General features: G+C 36.4%; 6 protein-coding genes across 6 annotated transcripts; 4 read left to right on the plus strand and 2 right to left on the minus strand.

Moving 5' to 3' along the window:
• The first annotated feature begins 1,145 nt into the window (after positions 1-1,145).
• On the plus strand, positions 1,146-4,619 carry LOC124434131 (peroxisomal sarcosine oxidase-like). Its single transcript, XM_046984010.1, has 9 exons — positions 1,146-1,418; positions 1,793-1,941; positions 2,642-2,852; positions 3,032-3,161; positions 3,351-3,403; positions 3,481-3,624; positions 3,811-3,960; positions 4,180-4,255; positions 4,326-4,619. The coding sequence occupies exons 1-9, from the start codon at positions 1,296-1,298 to the stop codon at positions 4,457-4,459; spliced, it is 1,170 nt and encodes a 389-aa protein (XP_046839966.1). The 5' UTR covers positions 1,146-1,295; the 3' UTR covers positions 4,460-4,619.
• Positions 4,620-4,780: 161 nt separating this feature from the next.
• On the plus strand, positions 4,781-11,389 carry LOC124433763 (probable RNA-binding protein 19). The gene is given in 15 exon segments (XM_046983541.1): positions 4,781-4,952; positions 4,955-5,382; positions 5,590-5,662; positions 5,880-6,481; positions 6,986-7,259; positions 7,592-7,854; positions 8,209-8,409; positions 8,862-8,985; positions 9,162-9,241; positions 9,324-9,390; positions 9,654-9,733; positions 9,802-9,857; positions 10,049-10,268; positions 10,669-10,792; positions 10,922-11,389. Coding segments are annotated over 15 exon segments (2,754 nt in total). The 5' UTR covers positions 4,781-4,843; the 3' UTR covers positions 10,975-11,389.
• LOC124433766 lies at positions 10,389-12,114 on the minus strand. Its single transcript, XM_046983544.1, has 4 exons — positions 11,886-12,114; positions 11,425-11,632; positions 11,241-11,303; positions 10,389-11,154 (listed from the first exon to the last, which is right to left on the minus strand). The coding sequence occupies exons 1-4, from the start codon at positions 11,984-11,986 to the stop codon at positions 11,077-11,079; spliced, it is 450 nt and encodes a 149-aa protein (XP_046839500.1). The 5' UTR covers positions 11,987-12,114; the 3' UTR covers positions 10,389-11,076.
• A 26-nt stretch (positions 12,115-12,140) lies between these two features.
• On the plus strand, positions 12,141-20,117 carry LOC124433769 (EF-hand calcium-binding domain-containing protein 5-like). The gene is given in 23 exon segments (XM_046983546.1): positions 12,141-12,797; positions 12,799-13,021; positions 13,083-13,146; positions 13,318-13,391; positions 13,466-13,578; positions 13,668-13,710; positions 13,808-13,907; positions 14,042-14,140; positions 14,237-14,413; positions 14,791-14,909; positions 14,912-14,943; positions 15,040-15,121; positions 15,283-15,439; positions 15,531-15,670; positions 15,947-16,102; positions 16,593-16,838; positions 17,191-17,325; positions 17,553-17,705; positions 17,839-17,945; positions 18,060-18,310; positions 18,467-18,563; positions 18,993-19,222; positions 19,779-20,117. Coding segments are annotated over 23 exon segments (3,471 nt in total). The 5' UTR covers positions 12,141-12,318; the 3' UTR covers positions 19,973-20,117.
• Positions 20,118-21,754: 1,637 nt separating this feature from the next.
• LOC124435226 (short-chain specific acyl-CoA dehydrogenase, mitochondrial-like) lies at positions 21,755-25,536 on the plus strand. Its single transcript, XM_046985168.1, has 12 exons — positions 21,755-21,854; positions 22,504-22,790; positions 22,936-23,085; positions 23,160-23,271; positions 23,343-23,458; positions 23,542-23,577; positions 23,734-23,904; positions 23,996-24,052; positions 24,166-24,246; positions 24,325-24,420; positions 24,500-24,556; positions 25,145-25,536. Exons 1-12 carry the CDS (start codon positions 21,782-21,784, stop codon positions 25,295-25,297), a joined length of 1,389 nt encoding a protein of 462 aa, XP_046841124.1. The 5' UTR covers positions 21,755-21,781; the 3' UTR covers positions 25,298-25,536.
• On the minus strand, positions 25,426-26,235 carry LOC124433768 (thioredoxin domain-containing protein 17-like). The gene is made up of 4 exons (XM_046983545.1): positions 26,051-26,235; positions 25,837-25,918; positions 25,691-25,772; positions 25,426-25,614 (listed from the first exon to the last, which is right to left on the minus strand). The coding sequence occupies exons 1-4, from the start codon at positions 26,205-26,207 to the stop codon at positions 25,549-25,551; spliced, it is 387 nt and encodes a 128-aa protein (XP_046839501.1). The 5' UTR covers positions 26,208-26,235; the 3' UTR covers positions 25,426-25,548.
• Between the last annotated feature and the right edge of the window lie 3 nt (positions 26,236-26,238).

Consider the following 26,238-nt stretch of genomic DNA (forward strand, 5'->3'; position numbering starts at 1 on the left):
CTAAAATATAGCTCCTACTTGTAATTTCAAAATGCCTTTACAAATTATAGCTATGCCATTGATTAATTATGGATATCCAATGAATAAAATTCCAATGGAATCTTTGCAAAAAAACCAAGCTGAAAATCAGACTGGAAAGAAACTGATTTGTACACATTTTTAAACACCAATAGCTGTAAAATTTGACTTCCGTCCTTTAAATGACGTCAAGCCAATTTCGCATCAAAGCAAGCAAAAGTGCCATATTCTATTGCAATTTTAGATACGTCCCGTGATCTAAGTATGCAGTGGCTTAGGGACTCAGACTTCGGTCGCGACCGCACTCTCCCTGCGTAACCCGAGCAAAGCCTATCGCAGGCGATCTCGGGGTCTGATGGGCGGAAGCGTGCTATTGCATCTCCCAAGTAGGAAAGCGTGGAGGGGCCGAAATCTCCTACCGAAACGTTAACATGCGGCGTTCTAGTGCCTTGCGCTTAAAAAGGTATCGGGAAGCATGGACCGAAAACGGGGTTTTTTGCTTTTGAATTTCATCTTTTTGTTTACAAGAGTTCTTCTCATGAAAGAAACTAGAAGGAACTAGAACATCCAATTATAATTTAAACCAACTCTAAGTTTATACGTTTTTAACTTGTTACCTTTTACAATGTAACTTTCTCATTACACTCTCGTGATGAACGAGAGCCTCCTTATACAATATAACTCTCTCATCATGAACGAAAGCATCCATGGGCTTCATGGAAAAAAGGATTATCTATTTTCTTATAATAGTTTCTACAAAGATAACATTTAATAAGCCAAGCAACCTCGGTTGAACCTCGCATTCAACCCTTATGCTATAAAATTTTTATTCATTCTGGAATCATACCTTATTGGCAAATTCATTTTTTGATGTGGAAAGAAAACTTTTTGGGGGAGAACAGAAAGTGGCGAATATATTAGGTAATTTTCCAGTTCAAAGCAGCATTTCACCTAAACCAGACGTTGCTTTGCTTTTATGCGAGATTTGAGCATATATGGACATTGTCTGATGTCTCACCCATAGATTCTCCTCCGAGTCGCCCCCAGTGGTCGCCCCTCCCGTCCATTATAAACACATAAACCGTCAAAAACGACAACAGCCGACAGTATCCGTCAAATACCGACAACAATCAAGTACGATCGAAAACAAAAAAATTTATATCAAAGGCCAAAAGAAACAACTTCGAAAGCTGGAAAGTGAGAAGTGAAAAATTGTCATTACGAGTCATTAAGCATTCTTCGAATATACTTTGTAAGTTTTGTTGCTTTTCCCAAAAATGCCGCAGATACTAAGCCAAGATATTTTATGGGATTGCATCGTTGTTGGAGCGGGAATTGAGGGAAGTAATGCCGCTAGATGTGCTGCATCATTTGGTAAAAAGACCTTGTGTTTGGAACAGGTAATCTGTTGATAAAGTGCATTGCTGCGTGTCCAGAGGACTATTCCTTTTCGGTTTCTACAGCAACGGGGCCAACTGAGCAGCAAGAATATGCAAAATGCATTATGTAGTAACTATTAATTTTTAATTCAAAATAGGATAAATACCAAGAATTTCATAAGAGTAAAATTATACTATTCAATGGCTGTTATCAACCAATAATTTATTTTAGGTAATGTTGAACCTCCCCAGGCATTTAATTGTATCCCCTTACTCTGGGCGCTGGGGTAATTATTGGTCATAGCTTAGAAACAAATCTATTACAATTACCATACATGGTATTTCACAGTTCCTGGCTGTTTCCAATCATGAGCTTATTGTCTGCATTTATTTAGTTTCCAATTCCCCACAAAAGAGGTAGCTCACATGGTCAATCTAGAATTACGAGACATTCATATGAGGAGAAATGCTATGCAGACATGATGCCAGATGCGTTTTCTTTATGGGGAGAAATTGAGCAACTGGCCAACGAAAAACTTTTCATGTAAGTTGTTTAAGCTGATGGAAATTAACTTTCTTTATGTAAGGAGAATATCGGCATTTTTTGATAAAATGTAACAGCCATTTTATCCTAAGCCTGTTTTTCTTGTAATTCTTGTCCACAATGGTGAAAGGCTAACCAAGTACAGGGATCTTGCTTGCCATGGTTGTGAAATTCCTGCCTTATTTGATTGAGTATATATTCCATTTAGCAGCATGCTTGCATTTCTAGATAATTAACAGTAATGCCACTGTTTATGTTGCTTCTTGCATAAACAAATCTATTGATTGTAGGAGACCTTTCTAAGAAAACAACCGATAAAATTTAGAGAAGATCTTGTCAAGATCATGCAAGATATTGTGGAGATTTGCCAAAATTTTACTCTTGCTACATCTTGCTAGGTATTATGCAAGATCTTTTTAAGATCTTCAAGATTTTATTCTTGCAAGATTTTTCAAGATGTTAGGCACAATTTTGTCAAGATATAGCAAGATATTACTCATGCACGATTTTGCAAGATGTTAGGCAAGATTTTGTCAATATCTTGCAAAATCTTGCATGAGTAAGATCATGTCAAATCGTTTGTTTTCGGCATATTATAACATGCATATATGAATATTGCCCCCCCCCCAATTATCGAGGCAAGCTACAGAACTGTTCTGGCTGCTCTTCATCAGGTGTACATGTATTGTGAATTTTCTAGCAACTGTGGTTGTATGATGCTGGATTCTCCTCCTTACGAACTCATGAACGCAGTTCAAAATAATCTGGAAGCAAATGGCATTAGAGCTGAACATATCAACAATATTGCATTAAAAGAAAGTTTTCATTTAAATTATCCTGACAATGTGAAAGGTTTATTGGAACAGACTGGTGGAATTTTATTGGCTAATAAATGTCTTGCAGCTGTTCAGGTATTTCAAACTTGGAGAACTACATACATCTGATTTCACAATGGTGTTGTTTGAAGGTCTCTTGTTTAGTTCTTCTTTATGATGGTAAAAAAAACCCATCAGTATTTCAATAAAAAATACCACATAGGGAAAACGTTGTGCTGCCAACTCAAGAATTGAGTTTCTTCCATGAATTTCAGAAACAGTTTGTGAAATTTGGAGGTTTCTTAAAAGACAGCGAAAAAGTTATTGAAATCATTCCAGGAGATATCGTGAGTGTGAGAACTGACAAAGGATTGTACAGAACAAGAACACTGATATTGACACCAGGTATACGGAAATACTCAGTAAAAATCGAGTTTATATCAATGATTCTACATAATGGCATTGCCACGTTCTTGGAAATTTGATACTTAGAACTTATTTACGAAAATATTTGCATGTTGCATCAAAAACGACAATTTCGCCAGTCTCATTTATAAAACAAAGAATATGAAGGTGTTAATGTATAATTTGTAGGACCATGGGCTGGACCACTTCTGAAATCATTGGGTGTTGATATTCCTCTGACGGTTAACTTTGTTTGTAGATTTGCATATGTGAGAGGAGTTTGAACCTGGGAGTTTGTTAAACATTTCATTTTCCCTAGACATTGCGAACCCTCAACCTTTACTGGAAAGTCAAGCATTCAGATTTTAATGCACTGGAGAATTATCCTTGTTTTGTTGATCTCACCTCGAAAAATAACATTATTTACGCTCTACCATGTTACGAGTATCCTGGTTTGATAAAGGTAATAAACCGCGACAATTGTCAAAAAATGACGATTGATCAATTTTATGTACAAAAATGTAACGGAAGAATAATTCTTGTATTCATTACTTTTACGAGCTCGTCTCTTTCTGATATTCGTGCGCAGCATTATACTAATGCCTTCGCTTTAGGTATCTGGTAGTAATTCATGAACTCTTTTTCCAAGGTATGTTTTCATCATGGTCCGGCAATAGATCCAGACGCACGTGATGACGTAGACGACACGTGGGTAATTAACCTTGTCGCGGAGTTTGTGAGGAATCACATGATTGGCGTGGAGAGCAAACCTAGCATTGTGGAACCTTGTATTTACACTGTAAGCAGTTCACCAATTATGACATCATACTGTATTATTTGACATAATAGAAACGTAGAGCGTCTAAAACGCATGCTTCAACATTAGATTCCTTTGATAACGATAGTAGTGTGGTCTATCTTATGGATATAATGGTTTCTTAGATAATAACATCACCTCTTCAATTAAGCTTTATGAACGTCAGTTTGTTATTGACAAATATGTTCTTCATTTTGTTAGGTATCACCCGACAAGGACTGTATTTTAGATAAACATCCGAATTTTCCAAACATTGTCTTTGGTGTTGGATTTTCAGGTGATCTCTCTCTGATCTATATATATGATACGTAATCTTGCTGACCGAATTTATGTTATCGCTTTTCTAGGATCTGGTTTTAAGATATCACCTGTAGTAGGAAAGATTTTGTTCCAGTTGGCATTCGGCTTGCAACCAACGTACGACATGGAGCATTTCAAACTCTCACGTTTTCAGAAGCCTTCATTAAAGTCATCTTTGTAATGTTTATGTCCTTCATCTATGCTGCATCTATGCCTCTATGCTTTAGGTTGGGCAACATTGAATAAAGAAGATATACTTGCGCTGATTAAATAATAAGCTCCTGAGTCTTAAGAACTATTTTAATGAATCATTTTCAATTCAAATACAGCAAATAAGAGTATATGTGAGTCTAGACAGTGTTATAACTGTGATCGTAACTTTGGAATATAAAATTTATTTTATTAATTAATTTATTTCTTAAAAACATTAATTGTAATGTTCACAATTACATGAAGTATTTCACCTATCACAACACACGTGTATTTTGGTCTTTTCCATTTCAAATGTTTACAAATATTCCTTTGCTGAACTTTGTTTCTCGTAAAAGTATTCGTATTTGCAGTAATGTCACGCCTTATTGTTAAAAATCTTCCAAAGAACATCACGGAGAAACGAATGAAGACGATCTTTGCCGAAATGGGTGAGATTACAGACTTGAAGTTGAAATATACAAAAGTGGTGTCTTTCGACGTTTCGCATTTGTTGGTTATAAAACGTTGACCGAGGCTCAAAGAGCTTTGAAACATTTTAACAAAACCTACGTGGATACTTCTAAAATAGAGGTTGATATATGCAGGAATTTAGGAGATGATACGATGCCCAGACCTTGGAGTAAATATTCTGAGCAAAGTTCAGCATTTCAAAAGAAGCTTGAGAAATCGAACGAAAGAAAACGAATGTCGGAAGGCGATAATGTGGACGATAAGTCGTTTAGTGCGCGCAAAATCAAGAAGAAGAAACGAAACGAGATTTTAGGTGAGCTGGAGGACGATGCTGACTTTCAGGAGTTCTTGGAAATTCATAAAACTGTCAGCAAGAAGAATGTTTGGAATAATGACGAGCAGTTCTTTGAAGAGAAGATGAAAAAGAAATCTAATGGTCAGGTAGGAAGTCAAATAATCTAGTAGAAAGTAAAAATTCAATTTGATGCTCACGAAAAGTTAAACAATGAAACAATTCTTATGCTCGTAAATTGACTTAATGGAAATGATGGTTTGATAGCTGTGTACAATATGATGGAACGTCATTTAAGTTACTGTTCTTTTAATCTGTACACCATTCCAATTGACTTTAATTTTGCTGTTTTGTAGCAAGAAAAAACTGAAAAGTTGGAGTTTGAAGATTCAAATGAAAGTGGTGATGACTATGTGAACAGCAAACAAGGTTACTTTTGGTTTTTTGTAAACTTGTCTATCTGATTTTCATGACATTGTTATCCCATCATATTAGTTAGTGCTCATAAATTTATGGTAGAAAATTTCATGCATGTATAACAAACTTTAATATTTGCAATGTTTGGATCTGATATCACAGTTAGGGCAAATATCATGAGGTGTTTTCTGTAAAAGCACCTTAAACTTTAAACAATCTTTCTTCATAGAATCAGCATGTGACATTGAATCGGAAAGCAAAGATGAAGTCCAAGAAGGCAGTTCAAAAGAAGCAGGAAACCAAAATTTGTCCGACATGGATTATTTGAAGATAAAAATGGCGACTGATGCTCCACCAGCAAAGTCTGACAAAAAAACAGAAGGTAAATGCAAAAAGAGGATGTCTGAAGCAAATATCTCTTTCATGAAGGAGGATACTGAAATTCCTGTCGAGCAAACTAATCTGACAAATAAAGATGAAAAGGCAGATGGATTTGAACGAAAGACTGAGTTTACAATCAAACTTCGAGGACTTCCATTTCATGCAAAGAAAAAAGATATTGAAGTGTTCTTGTCACCTTTGAATGCTGTTGATATTCGCATGCCCAAGGACAACAAGAACCGACCTAGTGGTCGGGCATATGTTGATCTTGAGAGTCAGGAGAGTGTTAAAGAAGCATTAAAGCGACATAAAGATTATATCAAAGGACGATACATTGAGGTATTTGAAGACAGGAGACATGAAGTACTGCAAGATCCAATTGAAGATGAACTGCCATGGATGGAAAATGCCCGAGAGCTTGCAGAAAATAAAGATTTGTCAATTGCTGAGGTAATTTTTGAGTGAGTTTAGCTGTGCAAAAATGTCTTTATTAACGTGTTGTGCAGAAATTTTCACTGTTTACGTCTTCTGCTCTCTTTCTGTTGCTCTGTTTCGCTTTTTCGTCGTTTTTTCTCATTTTCTCTAAATTTATTCTACTTTTTGACTCATGAATGTTGCAAAGCAACATCATGTCTTAGTGGGAACAGATTGGGAGGCAGTTAAACGATGAGGCCCGCCAAGTATACAAAATATGCGATAAATTTGCGTTGTTATCAAGTAACATTACGAAATTGCATTTAGCCCGTTTTAAAAACTTTCAAACTTCTCCAAATCTTTTTCGTCTATTCAGACCATACAATGTTCCCGCATCTTTTATATTTATTCATCTTCTTTCATCTTCACTGTACTCAACCCTCACCACTTACCCCTTCCCGCACCCTCACCTAAATTCTACATGTGCGAGTTGCTTGTTTAGCTGTACTATTACGCTGCAATGTACTTTTCCATTTGTAGACAGGACGTCTTTATTTGCGCAATTTATCATACGCCTGTACGGAAGAAGAACTTTCCGAATTGTTTGCAAAATACGGTCCAACTACTGAAGTATTTATACCGATTGACAAACACACAAATAAGTCGATGGGTTTTGCATTTGTCACGTTCATGATGCCGGAACATGCAGTGAGTGCTTCAAATGATCTAGATGGCCACGTTTTTCAAGGAAGATTATTGCATATTCTGCCAGCAAAACCAAGAAAAAACGCTGAAGGCACAGATGAAACTGAAGGTATCGTTTCTAATTGATGTTAAAGTATCCTCCATTCACCTAAATTTAAAACTGGGACCATTCATAGTTAGAGCTATGAATATGACTATCCTAAAATTTGTAGTAAATGGTAAGTAAACCAATTTGGCATAAATTGCAGGCGGAAGTTTTTTGTTTAGCGTTATTATCCAACTGAAAAAATAACTGAATGATGCTGTTTTTTGTTTTACTCGCAGTAAAACATGAACCTTCATCTTTCAAGAGGGAAGAGGGAACGAAGCATGCAATTTTTAGAATTAAATGTGTCGTACTGTAACTACAAGGCAATTAAATTTCACACGCACTTTTTGAAGGAGAGACATCCTTCAAACGAAAACAGAAAGAGAAATTGACATCATTGAAAAGCAAAGACCACAACTGGAACACGCTCTTTCTTGGTGTAAATGCAGTAGCTGAAATTATGGCGGACAAATATCAGTCGAAGAAGAGCAATGTTTTGGACGTACAAGGGAAAGGCGGCCTCGCTTTACGAATGGCGCTTGGTGAAACACAAATTGTTTCCGAAACAAAGGAGTTTTTGCTGAGTCATGGAGTTCAACTAGACGCGTTTGGTCAGGTTGGATGTGTGCTGAAATTTTGACTTTTCGCGTATTTTTTAAGCAAATATCTGATTGGTTAACTATGTAGAAGCTTTGTTTATAAAGCAGCATTGGTTAGCTAAGAAGCAGAATGTAGCGAATGTTGCACACAAACTTCTGATTGTGTGCGCAAACTTTCGCTTCATAAGGCTGTCGGAAATGTAGAACATCCGATTTGAGCGAGTATTTTAGAGGGGTGCTATTTTATAATGAGAAGTGTGCTGAAGTCATCTGATATGAACAGTGTGTCTCGAAACCTTATAACTTCACAATTTGCTCAAAATAACTCCCACTATGGTAATGATCGATGATAATTGTTTTATTTTATACAGCCTGATGGCAAAAGAAGCAAGAAGGTTATTGTCGTCAAAAATCTTGAACATGGCACTAAAGTGGAAGATCTCAAAACCTTGTTCTCTCAATTTGGCCATCTTGGTAAAGTGGTTTTACCGCCCTCTGGCGTCACAGCGCTCGTAGAGTACGAGAAACTCAGTAGTGCCTCCAAAGCATTCGAAAAGATTGCATATACTAAGGTAGATTTCCTTTTATTGAAGTCAGAATGTACTGCGCGTACGTACTTTGCAGTAGTTAAATGGATAGTGTGAACGAGGCTTTGAGTCCTTGATATCAGGGTTACTTGCTCGGTTTTCTTTTTGAAAAAAAACGAGGAAGAACAATACAAGTTTTTGTCATTTAAAAAATTCAGAACGTAAGAGTTGAATATGGGTGCAATATAAACTGTACGAATGGCTTGACATATTGATTGTTATAAAGTAAATGGTTTGAACCCGGGAGTATCGTCCAGGTTGTTATAGTCCTCAGAAAGACTGTTTTTGTTGTTGTTGACTGACGTTTCGACAACCTTAGCGGTAGTCATCTTCAGAGTCAAATGTCTACATTTACAAACATATTGATTGTTATTATGGTCAAAAAACTTTAAAGTCTTGGACACAATTATTTATTCAAACATTAAATTTTTATTTAGTTTAATAACTTACCTCTGTACCTTGAGTGGGCACCGGCAAACGTCTTCGAAAAAACGGCTGTTGAAAATGCAGAAAAGTCGGATGTTACTACTCCGAAGGAATCAACAGAGCACGAATCTTCTGGTGAACGCTTTGTTTACTTTTCAAATTCAAACAATTAGTGTTAATTGCAGCCAGATTTTGAGAGGAGGGCTCTTAACATAGGTTCTGTCCGTCGTTCTTTCCTCGTATGATGATAAAGTAATGAATTTAAAATTCATTTTGTCTGGTATGAACAATTTCTTCCCTTTTTTTTGTAGAATCAGATTTAGAAGAGGAAGGACATGTCGTGTTTGTGAAGAATTTGAACTTTGACACAAAAGAAGAGGCGCTTAAAGAGGTTGGTTCGTGTCGATGCATTGAAAGCGCATCATTCATTTAAAGTTTTAACGTGGCTTGTATTGAAGATGTGTTTTTTGTAGCTTTTTGGAGAGATGGGAAAAGTTCGTGCGGTCACTATTGCCAAAAAGAAAGATTCCACAAACAAAGGTACACCATTCTTTCATTGTGGGCCGTCATCTGTGTCGTAAGCGTTAACAAAATGTAGTAGGGGAGGCATTAGTGAAGGCACGAGAATTTAAATGGTGTCTGGGGGCATGTCCCCCCCTGGAAAATTGTGATCTGTGAAATGACATTTGCTGCATACTGAAAACATGATTTGTAAAAAATGATTTAAGTGTTGAAAACATACTTCTATTTGTGTATTTTGTGGGCTTGCATACACGCCAAGCATTTCAAATCCACATTTTTAGGGGCCGTTTTGTCCATGGGCTATGGTTTTATTGAATACAAAGCGAAGAGTTCCGCGCAGAAAGCAATTAAAACGTTACAAGTAAGTATCTGATAACTTGGGTGTTACAATGATATTTATGTAACTTTTCCCGATCCATTGATGTTTAGCACTACGAACTGGATGGACATAATCTTGAATTGAAGATGTCCAACAAGAAGCAAACGTAAGGATTTCGAAAGTATTGTAACATGTGTGAAACTATAAAAAAATATTTAAAGATATGTGAGCTTTTGTCGGCAATTGTATGCTCCTTGATCTCACTACAACAGCTAAAACTACCATTTATCCACCCGGATCAAGGAGCATGCCATAAAAACTAAGAATTTCCGTTACTATTGCAATTCGTTGGTTTAGAAATTCTACAGCTACAAGGAAACTGCCATCGGACAAAAAACAGAAATCCTCCAAGATCTTGGTGCGTAACGTTCCATTTGAAGCAACGCAAAAAGAACTGCGTGAGCTATTTGCGACATTCGGTGAACTGAAAACTGTTCGCCTCCCAAAGAAGATAACTGGAACTGGAGCTCACAGAGGGTTTGCTTTTATCGATTTTCTAACGAAGCAAGATGCCAAGGTATGTGTGTAATTTATTTGCGTGCAAAGAACAGTGAAATCTGTACTACGTTAACTGTCACCTTAGTGAACTGACCATTTAAAACAGGTTCACCATTAACTTGTGTAATAACCACACGGGTTAAATGTTGACATACTATTTATTAAATTTGAAATATACATACAGTTATATTGTTCAATGTTCATACCATTACTATCTACAAAAATGATAGAGCTTACACTGACGAATAGTCATGGATTTCATACATAAAATTTCATATTTTAAACGACCTTTTTGAAAAGGCTGTAGGTTTTTGGCTACAACGTTTATTGGATTAATTATGAAGACATTTTTATGCTAAAATATTTGCTAAATATTTAGTTCGGTTTTTAACTTCCTATGCGTTGAATCCATTTTATAGAGAGCTTTCAAGTCGCTATGCACCAGTACTCATTTATACGGACGTCGCTTGGTGCTCGAGTGGGCTGACGCTACAGAAAGTATCGAAGAATTGAGAAAAAAAACTGCGGAATATTTCCACGAACGTATCCTTTTATTTCTGCGAAGGGATGCAAGGCATCACAAGTATATGATATTTACAAAACTTAGTGAAGTTTTATTCGTCAGGTAACACAACGTTTTATTCTGTTGAGAAAACTTTAACGTGCGCTTAGCTAAAAAGACGTTGAGTAAGAAAAATATGGTCGATGAACTTGACAAGCAGTGACAGTGACCTTTCACATATTCCAAGAAGTGGGCGCGAAAGAGAAGATGGTCGATTAATGCCACGAAGTAAATTCTGTTGAGTTAAGTGGAGATTCCATTCGCATTAAGTGTATGGCATCTTTGATGCTTTGCAAGCGTTTCTGTTTAAATTACGGTCATAAAATGGAACGAAGAAGAATATCTAAATGATAAAATTAAAACGAAGCGAATGATTTTGATTTAATTACGGATTCATCGACGGTGCGATTTAAAATTGGAACAACTTACTGAATTTAATAGAAAAGATAAGGGCACCCACACTGGCAATAAACCCGTCGAAAATGACCGTGCCTAAAAAGCATGATTGTAAAAATATAGTAATATTATAACTATATTATAAACACCTAATATTATAATGAAAGCAAAAGTGACTTGAATACTCTCGACGCTCTATTTTTGACTGTTTTCTTACATTTCCTTGTGTGCCTTGGAATCGTCCGGGATATAAGTCTATTTCAACGACATCAAGCCATCCGGCCTTTGTGTAGCAGAATATTTGAACAAAATTCTTTTCTCTATCGACGCTATGTAAATATATATCTTCCATTTCCGCAAGCCTCGCCACTGCATCGATTACTTTTTGAAGACTTTCTTCGGGAACTAGTTCTGGTATTTCCCATCTGTAAAAAAGTGCACACTTATACTTTTTTCGTATTTGTAAGTACATTTTATTGAGGCAAATAGTTCTTTGTGCAAATATCAAATTCGTAAATTTGCAATATCACTCTAGAGATTAGCAACATTTACTAATTTAAGAATAAATAGTGTATTTTCGCGTGAGAAATTCCCTGGAAATCTTCCCACGCTTTTTGTACATGTCCAAGTCATTGCTGCATGTTTATATCGACATGTAATAGCACAAATATTTACCACCTTTCTGCACACGAATGAAGATTTCTAACACCCGGAAGCCAAACAGCTGGTCGTAATTTTGCTTGAATATTTGATTGTAGTAAACTTAAAATACACACCATTGTACAGTTCTTTTACTTACTAAGTGAGGTCCTCATTTCGTCAAATATTCTGAAAAACAAGCCCATGGTTCTCGGATCTTTTCTTACTTAGAATAAATAATCATTTCCGTTAATATTAACTGCATTTCGTCATCTCCATAGAAACGAAGTGCTGTTATTTCAATAACAGTCGGCACAACAATCTTTCAAACAGTTGACGACGTTTCATGAAATGATTGAGTTATTTTTGTGACGAAGCCTGCGGGTATTGTAGAAAATTTCATGTTTTTGTTCCAGTAAAGAATTTACCTTGACAACATACAAGCTGACATCCAAGGCAAGAGCAAGCAATAATGGCAGACGTCTTGCTCGCGGAGATACCAATAACTGACGTAAAAAATCGCCCTTGTTTTAATAAAGAAAACTTGGAGTGCGCACCGTCACTTTGCACTGCACATTTTGTGCGAAACTCCGTCTTACGATGGAAAAAGAAACATGAAAATACAATCAACAAACGAGCTGAGAAGGCATGGCGTACACGAAGAACACGTGCAAAGGATAAAATGATAACGCAAAGGAGAATCTCTTTGGATCTATTAGCTCGAGAATGGCTGGATGCGAATCCTGCAACGATTGATGTTCGCGCCTATCTTATCGAAAACCTCTTCCCTTCTCTCATTATGGGAATGGAAAAATTGCTCAATGAAGCAGAGAAACTTGATTTGATTACATTTGAAAATCCTGTCGCGAATTTCAATCCCCTCAATTTCCTAGCACAGTACCTGATGCGAAACAATCCCCGGTATAGTAATTTCCCCGAGGCATCCCCCTACTCGGAGTCTGAGAAAGGTTGCCGATGACTTGAAGAAACAGATCCTCCAAATGGATTCGTACAGAAATAGTTTGATAGCGTTAAAGGAGGAAATTCACATGAAGCGAATGCAAAGAGAGAGGATGGAGAGATTGAAAGGCGAGGAGCTCAATAGACGGAAGCAACTACTCGAGAATATTTTCGTAACTTGTTTGCCAAATGAAGACACCATACCATTAGCGATGGTGAGTTCAAGCCATCACTATCTTCGATTGCAACACTTCTTATTTTACTTACTATTTGCAGGTTCAAAGTACACTCATGTCATTCCGACAGAATTCAAAATCAACTTCTGACGAGATTAGGCGAGGTAACCATTCCTTTTGTAACCGTGGGGAATCCGGATTTGCATGAAGCACATTGTCTTAGCTCAATTTTAATTCATAACTTAAAGGCCATGTTATCTGCTCTAAGATTGTTTATGTGTTTTGAAATGCTTAACGCTAGATTGCCGACACTGTTATTTATTTGATGTTTTTAGAGGCGTATTTTGCCATTAAACCACTGAAGCTGGACACTCAGGGGATACTGTTGGGTGTTAATGAGTTTAAAGAGGTAAATAGGGATTTTTTGTGGACTTCTCGTTACGCAGTTGACTTGCGTGTAACATTCATCATATTTATACCTAGGTTTTATCTTCCTCCACCATTAGTCTTTCAAATCTTGCTTTTGAGAAGTTTCTAGAGCATTTTGCTCAGTGTGCAAACGACTTCCGACTGGCGGCAGACAAAGACACAATAAGGCAAGCACGTTTGTTTTTTAACGTTAGCAAACATTTTGCTGGATTCTCTTGCGCCTTAATAAAATCCCGTACACTTTGAATTTAAATAGGCGCATGCTCGAAGAGCTCTTCATATCATGTGACATAGACCATGTAAGTAGTCGTCAAAAACGGACCTAGTTTTTCCCTTTTCTTTTGACGTATGCTTTCACTTGCTGTAAATTTTTATGTTTTTCTTTTATCAACGAAGGTGGGAGCTTTGAATAGAAAGCGTGTTTTGGATGTTCTTGTCAGCTATTACGATAGCTCAACAAAGGACGTCAGACGCAGCTTGATGGATCCACAAAAATGTAATGCTCAAATGATTTTTTTTTATCCGCCGGAACTGTAATGCTGCATTCATTTTTATGAAAAAGTAACAAATATTATCTTTTGTCAATATTTATTTCTTTTCTCACGTCCATTGGCATTTTGTTTTATGAAGTATTGATGGCGAGCAATGAAGAAAAGGATCTTGGAGAAGAAGGGAATCGTGGAGACGCAGTTGTAAACAAAACTTTGGAAAGTAACGGTCAGGAGGAAGGTAATGTCGCTTAGCTTCTGGTGAGATGCCTTTTGCGTTACAGGAGAATATGGGAATGTTTTCCTCTAATTTTTCCTAAATCTTTTTTTATTGAAGAAGACGCAATAAAAGTAAATGAAAACACCGAAAAGAGTAATGCAGAGGCTAACACGAGTCTCGAAGAAGTTCGCACGAATGTGAACGACGATGGTCCTGTCGATGTTGACAGCAATGTTTCAGATGGCAGTGAGAAGGCCGAAGAGACGATTAAAGTTGATGATGATCTGTCAGAAGGTGTGCTGCCAGTTTCTGCATCATTTTCTATATGATGGTCATAAAGCGCGAGATATTTGATCATTTAGTCATTCTTTTAAGCAGGATAATTTTGACCGTAGTCAAACTAATCTAGCTACATTAGTGAAGAGTCGGCCTTTTGTGAAAGCTTACTGATTTTGATTTTAGTCATATTAGTTTAGGTTACTGAGTCAACCTGTTGTGAAGAGTTATTGATTGCGATTATTGTCATACTGCTCTATGTTATTGAGTGAACCTTTCGCGGAAGGTTATTCATTGTGTTCATAGTCATATTAGTTTACGTTGTTGAGTCAACTAGTGCACTTGTTAAAACTGAATAAATGATGTATTTTGTAAAACTTTTTATCTTCACGTAGACAGTAGGTCGTGCTCCAGTAGTTCTACCATTTGCAAGGATTTTTCGAAATCTACGTGTTTGAGAACCACCCAACTACCACTTGAAACAAGTATGCTTGATCAGCCAGGCTTCATCAATCTTTTGAATTATTTCTTGGTAATGAGATATTGAGGTAGGTTTGTCGAGAACTCCACATTGCTTTCTTCTAAATCTGCTTGATGAATACTGAGTACTCTCACAATGGTTGTTTTTCTTGCACTTTTCTCAGGTGCGTTCTCGATAGCTTTGTTCGCTTTACCAAAGCTAGTTACAGAGAAACAGACGAAGAAAGGCTGGAACGACAAGCAAAGGTAGATTTTCACTTATTGTTCCTCACAATTGCCCAATAAGAAATAATTGCTAACGTGAATGAAATCGTGACAGCAAACTTTGGGGATTGTCAGAGTAAATTGTATATTGACGAACAATCTTTCATGTTGGTTGTTGGTCATGGTGATTGGTGATTTAATAGGCTCGATTTCAAGCTCGAATGAGCAAGAGGAAGCATATGGTGGAAGACCTCTTTGATTTTTGGGATGTTGACAATTCGGGAAGCATAAATTTCCAAGATGTCATCGACGTTTTATCAAAGTGGAAAGATATCTCATCCAGGCCGGCGTTTCAAAACTGTAAGGTTCCTAGTTGTGATCAATAATCCCCTTTTGTTCTTACTAACCCCCTTCTGTACTCTTTTTCGTGGAACGATGCTTTCTATTGCAGTTATGATAGAAAACTACACGGATACAGATGAGTTAGATTGCACAGAACTTCATGAGTTTATTGACTCTGTTTGTACTGCTTGCTTTCCTAACGAAGATCCATTTGATGCTATTGCAATTTTTCTTCAAACAAGCATTGAGGTAATATTAATTTTGGAGAAGCAATTTCATTCAACAAGTGAATTTTCTTCATAAAAGCATAAATGTAGTATAGATTTAGGAGGAAGAATTTCATTCTTTTTTCTCTACTACCCCTATCCCTCCTCGTAATTTTGTTTCTTGCACTATTACATGAATTAGGTTTTTTAAATACTGTTTTCAATCCAATCCAGCTATCAGCTCCTGGAAGCAAATGCATTGTGATTTTATGTTTGAAATTATTTTTATTTTTATTGAAATTCGATTTCATATTACCAGCGAAGGCTTGCAGAGAAGAAACGAGCGGAAGGCAGAATGACTTGGTTGAACAACATCGATATGGCATCAAAAACAAGTGCCGGGATAATAGATCCGGCATACGTAGCTACGTTTCATGCTCTTATGAACGATGCCAAATTGCACGGTCGAGGAAAGGTTTGTCTTTGAAGTCACTGATCTATATATTTAATTATTTATTGTTACCTACACTGCATGACAACTGAGTTGTTACATGCACCGTATATACGCACAGTTGATTTATTGCACACGTGGTTAGTTACACATTTCAATCAAACCAGTAGCGTAGCCAGCCGCTTATTTAATCCTATGAACGGTTTTCTGTGCTCTTTCTTTCTGTGTTTGCTGTAAAACTTGCAGACAGGCCACGTCACTGAACCCAGCAAAAACTTTCGCGTGTAGATATTATTTGCTCTATATAGCTGTTCCACGCATCGTAAATTCTTTGAGATTTTGACTGAACAAATGACGAAATCCACATCTTTCTTGTGTACTTGCTAAGCATTTATCAATTCCTCGTCTATCCGAGAGTCATCTATCTTATTGACACCTTTGTTTGTTGTTACGACAAGCTCACTAAGCTGTTCACCATTTCGTACATGACTTTTTGTCTTCTGCTCTTTTAAAGATTATTAGTGCATCAATTGCGTTCCTCGAGAAAAATCTTGATCCTGAGAAACGAAACAGTGGTGAGACGTTTCTGCGATATGTGGCAGCAACGCTCAACCATGCCAGATACGTGTTGAAGAAATGTCTTTATCGTGATATGAATTGTATAAGCTTCGCCGCTGTAGACTCTGGAAAACCTATTCATGTTTCAAAATTGCAGAACCATATTGGAGTGCACTTATGGAATCCTGACCGCAAGGAACTGGTAATTAACTCATGATGTTACTAAAATAAATAAAACCACTAGATTAAACTCTTGGTAAGATAGAAACAAAATATTTAGATCTGATATACCAGGTAGTTTACTTCGGCGCACTTTCCTCTACTTTATTGCTGTTACATAACGCTTGGCTGAACCTCGGCTACCGTGCTCGTATAAACAGCCCTAAGTCAAAGTGATGAATACTAATCATCTGCTCTTTAGAATCATTATTTTACTAGCTCATTGTAGTTCATTGTACTTCGAACCAATCATAAATTCTCATCATACAAGTACCTAAAAAGCGTGGTTTCAATGAGAAAGCACAATTATATATTTCGTAATTTCTTGTTTTCAGGGAGTTCAGGGCTCTCTGATCATCCTTCCAATCAAAGATCGCGAGAAGAGAGTGACAGGCGTTCTCTCGGTGGACACTATCAACGATTCCACAGATAAATCGTCCTTCATCAGTCACGAAATAAGCTTCTATCAGGTAGGGTAACGTGAATCAGTTTATTTTCAACAGCATGGCAGCGAAATTTCAGAGAAACCTTGGAGGGTCATGCAATATGGTCTCCATTCTTGCTATTACCTATTAACGTTGATTTCGCTGTTGTCATATCTGAGACTTGCATTGACATCATTTACTTTATAAAATGAATCTTTCTTGTTCTGATTAATTTCACTTACTTGATCATACGTATATTCTTCGTATTTCAGAGTGTTGCAAAATCTTTAAGTCTGGCAATACAGTTTGTTGAAGTTCGCAGTAAGACTATAAAAATTGCCGACTCGGCTCTACAATGGATTCATCGTCGTGTATTCGGTGTTCAAAACAGCAATTTTTACATTGTTGAGCCTGGTATAGGAGGTGTAAGACAAACATAATTGTACCTATTTACTTCGTCCAATCCCTCTTACTTATGTACCCTTCCAAATCATTATCCTCTAGTTGGATCATCATTCCTTCGTGATTCTTTCACTAAACTATCGTGTTTTTTTGTAGACCTCCGAGGAACAGGTACTTAGGCTAATGTTCACTATAAACAGCGATAGAAAGCGAAAATATTACAATGATCCTGCGAGACTGTATCGCAAGGATAACCTTTTCAGGTAAGGATGTCTTATCAACCAATACCTCTGAAAGAATTAGAGCCTTGACCTAACGTTTTTGGGGTGATTAAAAACTTTATATCCTTTGTCTGATTTGCGCTTGTTCCTCCACAGAGAGTATTTGTTTAAGTGTATCGAAAGCTCAAAAACTGTGACAGCAGATGCTTACGGCGAACGCCATCTTGCTTTCCCTATTCTTGATCCTGATGGTGTTGCCATAGCAGTAGTGGACATTAGTATTGGCGAGGCAAAAGTGTTGCCATCTCATGAGATGGAGGAAGTACAGAAGATGCTTCGGCTTCTAGCCGTAGCCCATCGTGAAGTGACGGATGAGGCTGCTGGTAGACAGAAGAACATCGTTCTTGGTAAGGCTTTGAAGCTGCAGGTGTTAAACTAGACAAGTGTTCATCTACCTTTATATATTCATAGTGACTAGGAACAGTAATTTGAGTGTGTGAGAATGGAGTTTTATCGCAATATTGTGTTTGTGAATTGATCATTCCCGTTATCGTCCTATTTAGAGGTTGAGAAACAGAACGAAGATCTAAGAATCGAGATTATGTTCGATCGTCTGATGTTGACTGATTTACGAGAAAACGTCTCAAGACTTGACAGCAGGTTGTTACTGAGCCCTTAATAACCGAGCTCGAGGTCTTTACGGAGAAATATCGGACTGAGGTGTTTTTGTACAGATCGAGCCCATAGGGCGAGGTTTGTACAAAAAGACGGAGGTCCGATATTTCTCAGTAAAGACCGAGAAAGCGAGGTTATTAAAAGGTTTGTTATATAGCATTATATGACCTGAAACGAAGCTTTCTTTCTTTCTCGTCTTTGCTGTTTTGTACAGATTGACTTTCACTTTTCTAGTTCTTGTCAATAAAAAAGAAATCGTTTCAAATTGTATCATCTGGATAGTTAAACTGTTTTCCAAGTGTTTTTCCTTCGAATCACATTCGTAAATGGTTTTTTGTTTCGTTTATTTTGCCTTTTGCATTACGAAGTTTGTTTACATTTGACTGTAAAGTACGCGTTTTGGACCGTTTTCAGGGCGTATGCAGAGTTAAAGAGCTACAAAGATCCTCCTAAATTGGTCCACGATATCTTAAAGACCGTCCTCGGAATATTTTCGATTGAGGAAGAAGAAAAACTCGATAACTGGCCGACTTGTAAACAGTTTATAAACAATGATTTAATCAAGATGATAACACAGTATGATCCAACGGCTACATCCACCTTGGGAGTCATTGATGGCAAGAAGCTATCAGATCAGCTTGAAGGTAATAAATCCACTCGTTATTATTTCCAACTCATCAAACACGAACATCCGAAATTCTTTGACGATACCAACGTAACTGAGAGGGGTACAAACCTAAATTTTCAATTAACACAACTGATAACTACACTTGATTCACCAAGATGCTTAGTTCATACTACCGAAAACACGGGTGAAACAAGCGAACGTCTCAGTTTAAGTGAATACAACCGAATTCGTGAGATAATACCAGCGAACTCATCGAATGATACCAGCAAAATATCAGCTGAGCGGACAATATATTTAACATCATAGCGCTATCAGTTTTTTTTTCGAATTTCAAGGAAGTTCATTCTTCACTGATCTGTTGTTTTTACAAGGGAAATTATGCTGCTATACAAGTTTTCATTCTTTTTTTTAATGGACAAACACTACTTAAAGGATAGCTCTATCGAGCTGAAAGAAGAATCTGAAACATAAAGAATTTATCGCAAAGCAATCCGTTCAATAAGTTCGATTTTCGAGCTTTCTATCCTCAATATAGAAAAGGATTCTATTCTCTATTCATATCTTATTTCTAGGAATATCTCCAGGCTCAGTCAGCAAACAAGGTTCGTTGCCTGCTCAGTATTTGTTCAACTGGGCGTTCGTTTGTCTATCGTTAATCGAGCACACAGCGAAAATGAAGCTGGTTGGTAATGTTCAACATCCGTCAAAAGGAGGTAACATAACGCCTAGCGAGAGCTCTGCAATGAGCTCAATGGGTATGACATAGGTTTCACTTATAAAACGTTTCTGATGACTTCACTGTTATTTCGGATAGCCGATTGATTGCAACATATTTCTGTACATAATTTATTACATCAAATTTTTTACATATATTTTATAAATCAAAATATACCTTTGAGTAATTTCATTAATCGACTGTTTTCTTCCTAGTTCGTACATCCAGGAACTCAATAATTTACCGTTTAACAAAACTCAACTTAAAGCTTTACATTTGTTGACAGCGAATGAAAGAGATGAATTTAGAGGAGCTTTTCTCGTAACTGTTTATCAATGTTGTCATAGTACTTCAGTTTTGATAAGACGTCTTTTGCGGCGTTCAAGTTCCCTAAATTAAGGCAGGGAGGGAGCTTGTGAAATTGAAATAGTCGGAGTATTTGAGTTATGATTGAAACTGAACCCAACTTTTCATATAGTATACCTTGTCGAAATGTGTTTGATGCTTCTTTAATACAAGAATTCATCTTGTCTAAAAATATTAGCAAATATTACATTAATATACCATTGTCATGCGTTCATGACGGCAAATTCTTTTAACCAAGATGGTACGAATAACTGTCTTTCCTTAGAAAACACAGACCCCACGAACAGAGTTCATTATGACAAAAATAGTACAGGAGACAAGTAACGTTAGAAAATTCCTAACTCATGGTCAAAGGTCCCCAAAAGGAGGGCTAAAGCACTGGGTTCTAGTGAACATGCCCCAAAGTTATCAACAGTTGATAGGCAAATGACAGCCACTGACAAAACGAAACATTGAAAACACAACATTGTGACAGCACTATCTTTTGGGAAACAGCATTTCAGATTAGTAGCAAGTGCTACAAACAAACAACTATTCAAAATGGAAACTTTAATAACATTCCTGCAGTTATTCCACAAACTGCATCTCAAATTTTTACTGAATGGGGGAGCTAACGTTTGACAACAGGTAGGGATGTGGGGTGGCGGAAACCCTCATGTGTCACCTCTGAAACAAAACACAACAAAAACCTCAAGTACAAGTTCATTTCATCATTATCCTAATAAAACTCCAGGGATGAATTTACCAATGAAAGCTACAAAGATACACATATCTCTGTGTACTTTACCTTTGATTTCAAGCGTAAATTATTTAAACTCTCCATTGACCCATTTTCCAACACTTCATTTAATTCCATGATTTCTGTGAGAAATTCAATATCATGACCAACTTGGCCTTCTTCAATTGAAAAACCTTGTAGGCCTAACTAAAGAAAATTAATGGTACAAATTGCCAACGAATACAAGGTAGAAGTGGCAAAGATTCTATAGCAACTGTTAGTTATTTGAAATTCAATTTAATTATAACTAACAGTAACATACTGCATTGAAACTTGCAAAAGTTACCTTAATTCATATGGCCGACAAAACTAACATGGGCCCCATGAAACAATTACATCTAGCTATAATCAGCTCAAAATATGCATAACTCAACTTAAAGGTTTTTAGAGGTGTGAATTTATCTTTAAATTAAGTAGTTCCTACCATGTACAACCCTCTTTTCAGTGGTTGCAATAGAGTCTGGTAAGCCTCATTGACAAGTGAGGATTGTTGACTTGAAAATTCTTGTTCCACCTTGAAATGATGGAAAAGAAGTATTCAAATATTTTATCATTATTATTCTCAATATTCACTAAAGAAATGTACGTTCAACTCTTCATTCACCTTTGATTTCAAAGAAAATTTATCTGGATGCAATTGGCTTTGAAGGCGACGAAAATGCTGAGTCAGCAAGTTGGTATCTAAGTCAAAGCTGCGGTCACTGAATAAAAGGATTATGGAGTTAATTTTGAGTACAACCAGCATCTTAAGTGCAGGAAATACCGTACCAGTTCATTATATCAAAATAAGTTAAGTGCAGATTTGGTTGTTGTACAACATGACATGAAGGGCAAAAAAATATTGCTTTGCCATGATCTGTTGACAGGTATCTATGATGGCAACTCCAGCAAATTATCCTTGGCACATCACATAATCTTCTAGCTACAATCTGTGATATCAAAGTTTTTGCTGATAAATTAGCATCCTTGATTTGAGTTGAAAATACTTGTCTATTATTTGAACTAAAAATCATGACATCACGAATTCTGCATCGGTATCTTATATCAACAAAAAACGTCTTTCTAAATAGTCTCGCAATACGTTGCATTTTCATCCAAGTCGTCAAATTTTCTTCTAGTCATTCACTCTTCTTTATACTTGTGCAGTTCCAGAACACTTTATGATCAGACATGCATCCTGAAATACGGGCAAGTCCTAAAATGTCGTCGTAATCATTACTGTTGTTCTTTGGCACTTTGTATACAAATCAAAAATGACCTTTTGCTAGATCATTTTTGTCTAAAATTTTGTTTCTAGGAATCATTATCACGCATGCCTTTTAAAGTCCTTATAATAATTTAAAAACCCTTCAACTCGTGTGAAAAAAATGATATCTTTTAATGACAAAGAATAAAATGCCTAACTAATGCCCGAGCCCGAGTTAAAGCCTGGTTGCAGGTTTTCTGAACTTTGAGCTATCTCTTCTCTCCAAATGTCAGCAAAGTTTTGAAAGATTTCGTGAAATGAATGCACTTCACAACTTTGGAAACATAAGCTGGTCAGTATGTCGAACGGCAAGGATAAGACCTTGGTTGATTGTGGAAAGAACGAAAGCGATGTACTACACGTCTGCCTTGCCAGAAACTCACGAAATGTTACGTCAAACATGTCGATATTTTGCTGATAATGAATTGTCACCTATAGCAGGGAAGTTGGATCGCGAGTCACTGTATCCTAAGGAAAAGGTGAATTTCTTACTTTTAAAATGTTTGTGTTGTCACCTAGATTGTATCAACCAATCCATTTTGGGTTAAACTGATCACTGATAGAATCTTAGTATTATGAATAACATTGTATACTTGTTTTAAACAAAGAGAATTCTCTTTAAAGGTTCAAAAACTTGGTGAACTTGGACTGATGGCTATAACAGTACCCGAAGCCTTGGGTGGAGCTGGATTAGATAATCTTGGATATGCTATATCCATGGAAGAGATAAGCCGAGGCTGCGCTTCAACTGGTGTCATCATGAGTGTCAACAATGTAATGCATTATAACCAAAACCCAGTAGACGTTTCCCTAATCCTCTTATTTGGCCACGTTTTTGTTGTTTCTAGTCGTTATACCTTAGTCCAATAATGAAATTTGGCAATGAAGAACAAAAGGAAAAATGGATCAAGCCTTTTGTAACTGGAGAAAAAGTTGGATGTTTTGCACTTAGTGAGCCAGGTATTAAATGGCTTGATGATATTGTGCCAAATATTTTGTGAATAAGAACTAACTTTCTTTGAAATTTTCAGATAATGGCAGTGATGCTGGTGCTGCCAAGACTACGGCAGTTGATAAAGGGGATCATTGGTTGTTGAATGGTACTAAAAGCTGGATAACCAATGGCTATGAATCAGAGGCTGGTGTGGTAAGTGTATTCTTATATTACATCGACCAGTGTTGTTTATTTAAACAAGTAAATTCTTAACGTGAATACAAATTCATTTTTAGGTATTTGCAACTACAGATCGATCGATGAAACACAAAGTAAATGTCTATATTACTTTGATACAGGAATGGATTTTCTGGGTAGATGCAAGAGGCTGTTAGCTAGAGTACCCCCCAAAAGATCATCCTGGATTTATCATTGACTTAATGCCCTCTGTTTCAACACTTATTGTCATTATTATCTTTATGTGACAGGGTATTAGCTGCTTTGTATTTCCAAAACCAGTTGATGGATTATCTCTTGGTGCAAAAGAACATAAATTGGGCATCAAAGCTTCCTCGACTTGTAATCTGATCTTTGAAGATTGTGTATTGCCTAAAGAGAACTTACTTGGCAAATTAGGAATGGGCTTTAAAATTGCAATGGTATAAAGGATGTTTTAGTTTTAATAAATGAGAAAACATTTTCTTGTGAATTTTTTCGAACATTTAGTATTGAAACGTTCTTATGTAATAGATGACGCTAGATTGTGGAAGAATTGGAATTGCTGCGCAAGCATTGGGTATTGCTCAGGTTATTCATTTCACAGCTTATATTGTTATGCATATGTCATTTTTATTTTGTAAAATAAATATGTATTCTGTTTTTACAATTATTGTCTCACCTTTTCAAAATGTTTTTCACAGGCTGCTTTAGAGTGTGCAATAGACTATGCTCAAAAAAGGACGGCATTTAACAAACCAATAAGTGCATTACAAGCTATACAGGTGCTGCAAGAAGATACTACAGTTTCTTCTCAAAAATTTGTTTTGTTGCTACTGATTTTTCATTTTTCTCCATCATAGTTCAAACTTGCTGATATGGAAACAAGAATTCAGAGCTCACGATTATTAACATGGAAAGCGGCTTATATGATGGATGCTGGTCAAAATTTCACAAAGGTTTATAAAATATTAGGCTCAACTGTGTTAGTGCTCATCTAATCATTTATTTATTAAATTCTACAAATATTTATGTTAGGAAGCTGCTATGGCCAAACTGTCAGCTTCTGAAACAGCAACTTTTGTTGCTCATCAGGTCAGAATTTTTTACTTTGCTTTGACCATGTTCTACTTTGCTTTGACCATGTTCTACTTTGCTTTGACAATGTTCTACTTTGCTTTGACCATGTTCTACTTTGCTTTGACCATTTTCTACTTTGCTTTGACCATGTTCTACTTTGCTTTGACCATGTTCTACTTTGCTTTGACCATGTTCTACTTTGCTTTGACCATGTTCTACTTTGCTGACCATGTTCTACTTTGACCATGTTCTACTTTTGACCATGTTCTTCTTTGCTTTGACCATGTTCTACTTTGCTTTGACCATGTTCTACTTTGCTTTGACCATGTTCTTCTTTGCTTTGACCATGTTCTACTTGCTTTGACCATGTTCTACTTTTGACCATGTTCTACTTTGCTTTGACCATGTTCTACTTTGCTGACCATGTTCTTCTTTGCTTTGACCATGTTCTACTTTTGTTCTACTTTGCTTTGACCATGTTCTACTTTGCTTTGACCATGTTCTACTTTGCTTTGACCATGTTCAGTATTGCCTCATGTACATCGATACTCAAGCATGCATCGACAAACATTTTTTACTAATTTTCTTTTCAATTTTTTTCAGTGCATACAAATTCTTGGTGGTATGGGTTATGTGAATGACATGCCAGCAGAGAGACATTACAGGGATGCAAGGATAACAGAGATATATGAAGGGACAAGTGAAGTTCAAAGACTAGTAATTGCTGGTCGATTATTAAAGGAATATGATCAGTGAGTCTGTAGTAGTTAATCAAGGTTTTCATGTACTATTATATTCTGCTATATCCTGTACAAAACTAAAGTAATGTGGAATATATATTGCCAAAACAAATGAAATACCATAGAAATGTTAAAATACAGCTGTTTCTATTCCGTCGCATATAATTTTAATTTTAGAAAATATGTACTTTTTCCAGTGTTCATTATTATTGTATATATCAAAATTTACATTAAAAGTAAATTAGACATTCAGAATAATTGTGTGAATTATTCTTCAAATATCATATCGACAAGATCTTGCTTCTTGCAATCATCTGGACCAAGGCGGTTAGGCTAAAATATACATAGCAGTGTTATAACATTGCTAGAATTCTAAGTTCTGCTGAATTATTAATGGTTATTGAATTACTGTTTTCCATTTCATCAAAGTTGGCACTCCAGTCAGCTTAAACTGTGGACTCTTGCGAAACTCATTCTCTGGGTCTTTCCATCTAAAATGGATATAGAATATGAAGCTTTCTTTCAAGCAATAAGCTCCTAAACTGTTCAACTTACACCAGTTTGTCACCAACATTACAGCTAATGAAAACACATCCTTCTGGTGAGTTTTCTAGGCCTTTCTTTATAACTGGATCGGCTAAAATGGAAGTATTGTTACCATATGGATTGTATGCTCACAAGTTTACTTATTTTACAAAAAAACTGACATATTTAGTGTATAAATACATGTACATGAATAAATTCTATGAAGAATCTTGAAAATATTTACCATCATTGCAATCTGGACACCAACTTTTTCCAGAGGCATCCTTAGACCCAGTGAATAAAATGAAAACATCATTTTTATCTTTCAACTCATCTAATTTAGTTAAAAGTTCAGAAAGACCATTGACACGAATTTCTGGTGGCATCTTTGATGATGACATGATTATGATATCGTTAATAGCACTAATAGTC

The sequence above is a fragment of the Xenia sp. Carnegie-2017 genome, unplaced genomic scaffold (genome assembly GCF_021976095.1).
Source record: "Xenia sp. Carnegie-2017 unplaced genomic scaffold, XeniaSp_v1 HiC_scaffold_14, whole genome shotgun sequence".
NCBI lineage: Eukaryota > Metazoa > Cnidaria > Anthozoa > Malacalcyonacea > Xeniidae > Xenia > Xenia sp. Carnegie-2017.

What these genes read in the sequence shown, in the direction of transcription:
- LOC124433768 (XM_046983545.1), bottom strand. Translation starts at nt 26,207, where the DNA reads ATGTCATCATCAAAGATGCCACCAGAAATTCGTGTCAATGGTCTTTCT. An exon ending in GTGTCCAGATTGCAATGATG is followed by an intron (nt 25,919 to 26,050) that starts GTAAATATTTTC and finishes CTTCCATTTTAG; the next exon opens with CCGATCCAGTTATAAAGAAA. An exon ending in CTTTGATGAAATGGAAAACA is followed by an intron (nt 25,615 to 25,690) that starts GTAATTCAATAA and finishes TGTATATTTTAG; the next exon opens with CCTAACCGCCTTGGTCCAGA.
- LOC124434131 (XM_046984010.1), top strand. Translation starts at nt 1,296, where the DNA reads ATGCCGCAGATACTAAGCCAAGATATTTTATGGGATTGCATCGTTGTT. An exon ending in GCCAACGAAAAACTTTTCAT is followed by an intron (nt 1,942 to 2,641) that starts GTAAGTTGTTTA and finishes TGAATTTTCTAG; the next exon opens with CAACTGTGGTTGTATGATGC. An exon ending in GTGTTGATATTCCTCTGACG is followed by an intron (nt 3,404 to 3,480) that starts GTTAACTTTGTT and finishes CATTTTCCCTAG; the next exon opens with ACATTGCGAACCCTCAACCT.
- LOC124435226 (XM_046985168.1), top strand. Translation starts at nt 21,782, where the DNA reads ATGGAGTTAATTTTGAGTACAACCAGCATCTTAAGTGCAGGAAATACC. An exon ending in ATCGATCGATGAAACACAAA is followed by an intron (nt 23,578 to 23,733) that starts GTAAATGTCTAT and finishes TTTATGTGACAG; the next exon opens with GGTATTAGCTGCTTTGTATT. An exon ending in GTGCATTACAAGCTATACAG is followed by an intron (nt 24,247 to 24,324) that starts GTGCTGCAAGAA and finishes TCTCCATCATAG; the next exon opens with TTCAAACTTGCTGATATGGA.
- LOC124433766 (XM_046983544.1), bottom strand. Translation starts at nt 11,986, where the DNA reads ATGGTGTGTATTTTAAGTTTACTACAATCAAATATTCAAGCAAAATTA. An exon ending in CTTCATTCGTGTGCAGAAAG is followed by an intron (nt 11,633 to 11,885) that starts GTGGTAAATATT and finishes ACTTTTTTACAG; the next exon opens with ATGGGAAATACCAGAACTAG. An exon ending in TATCTTTTCTATTAAATTCA is followed by an intron (nt 11,155 to 11,240) that starts GTAAGTTGTTCC and finishes TTTATCATTTAG; the next exon opens with ATATTCTTCTTCGTTCCATT.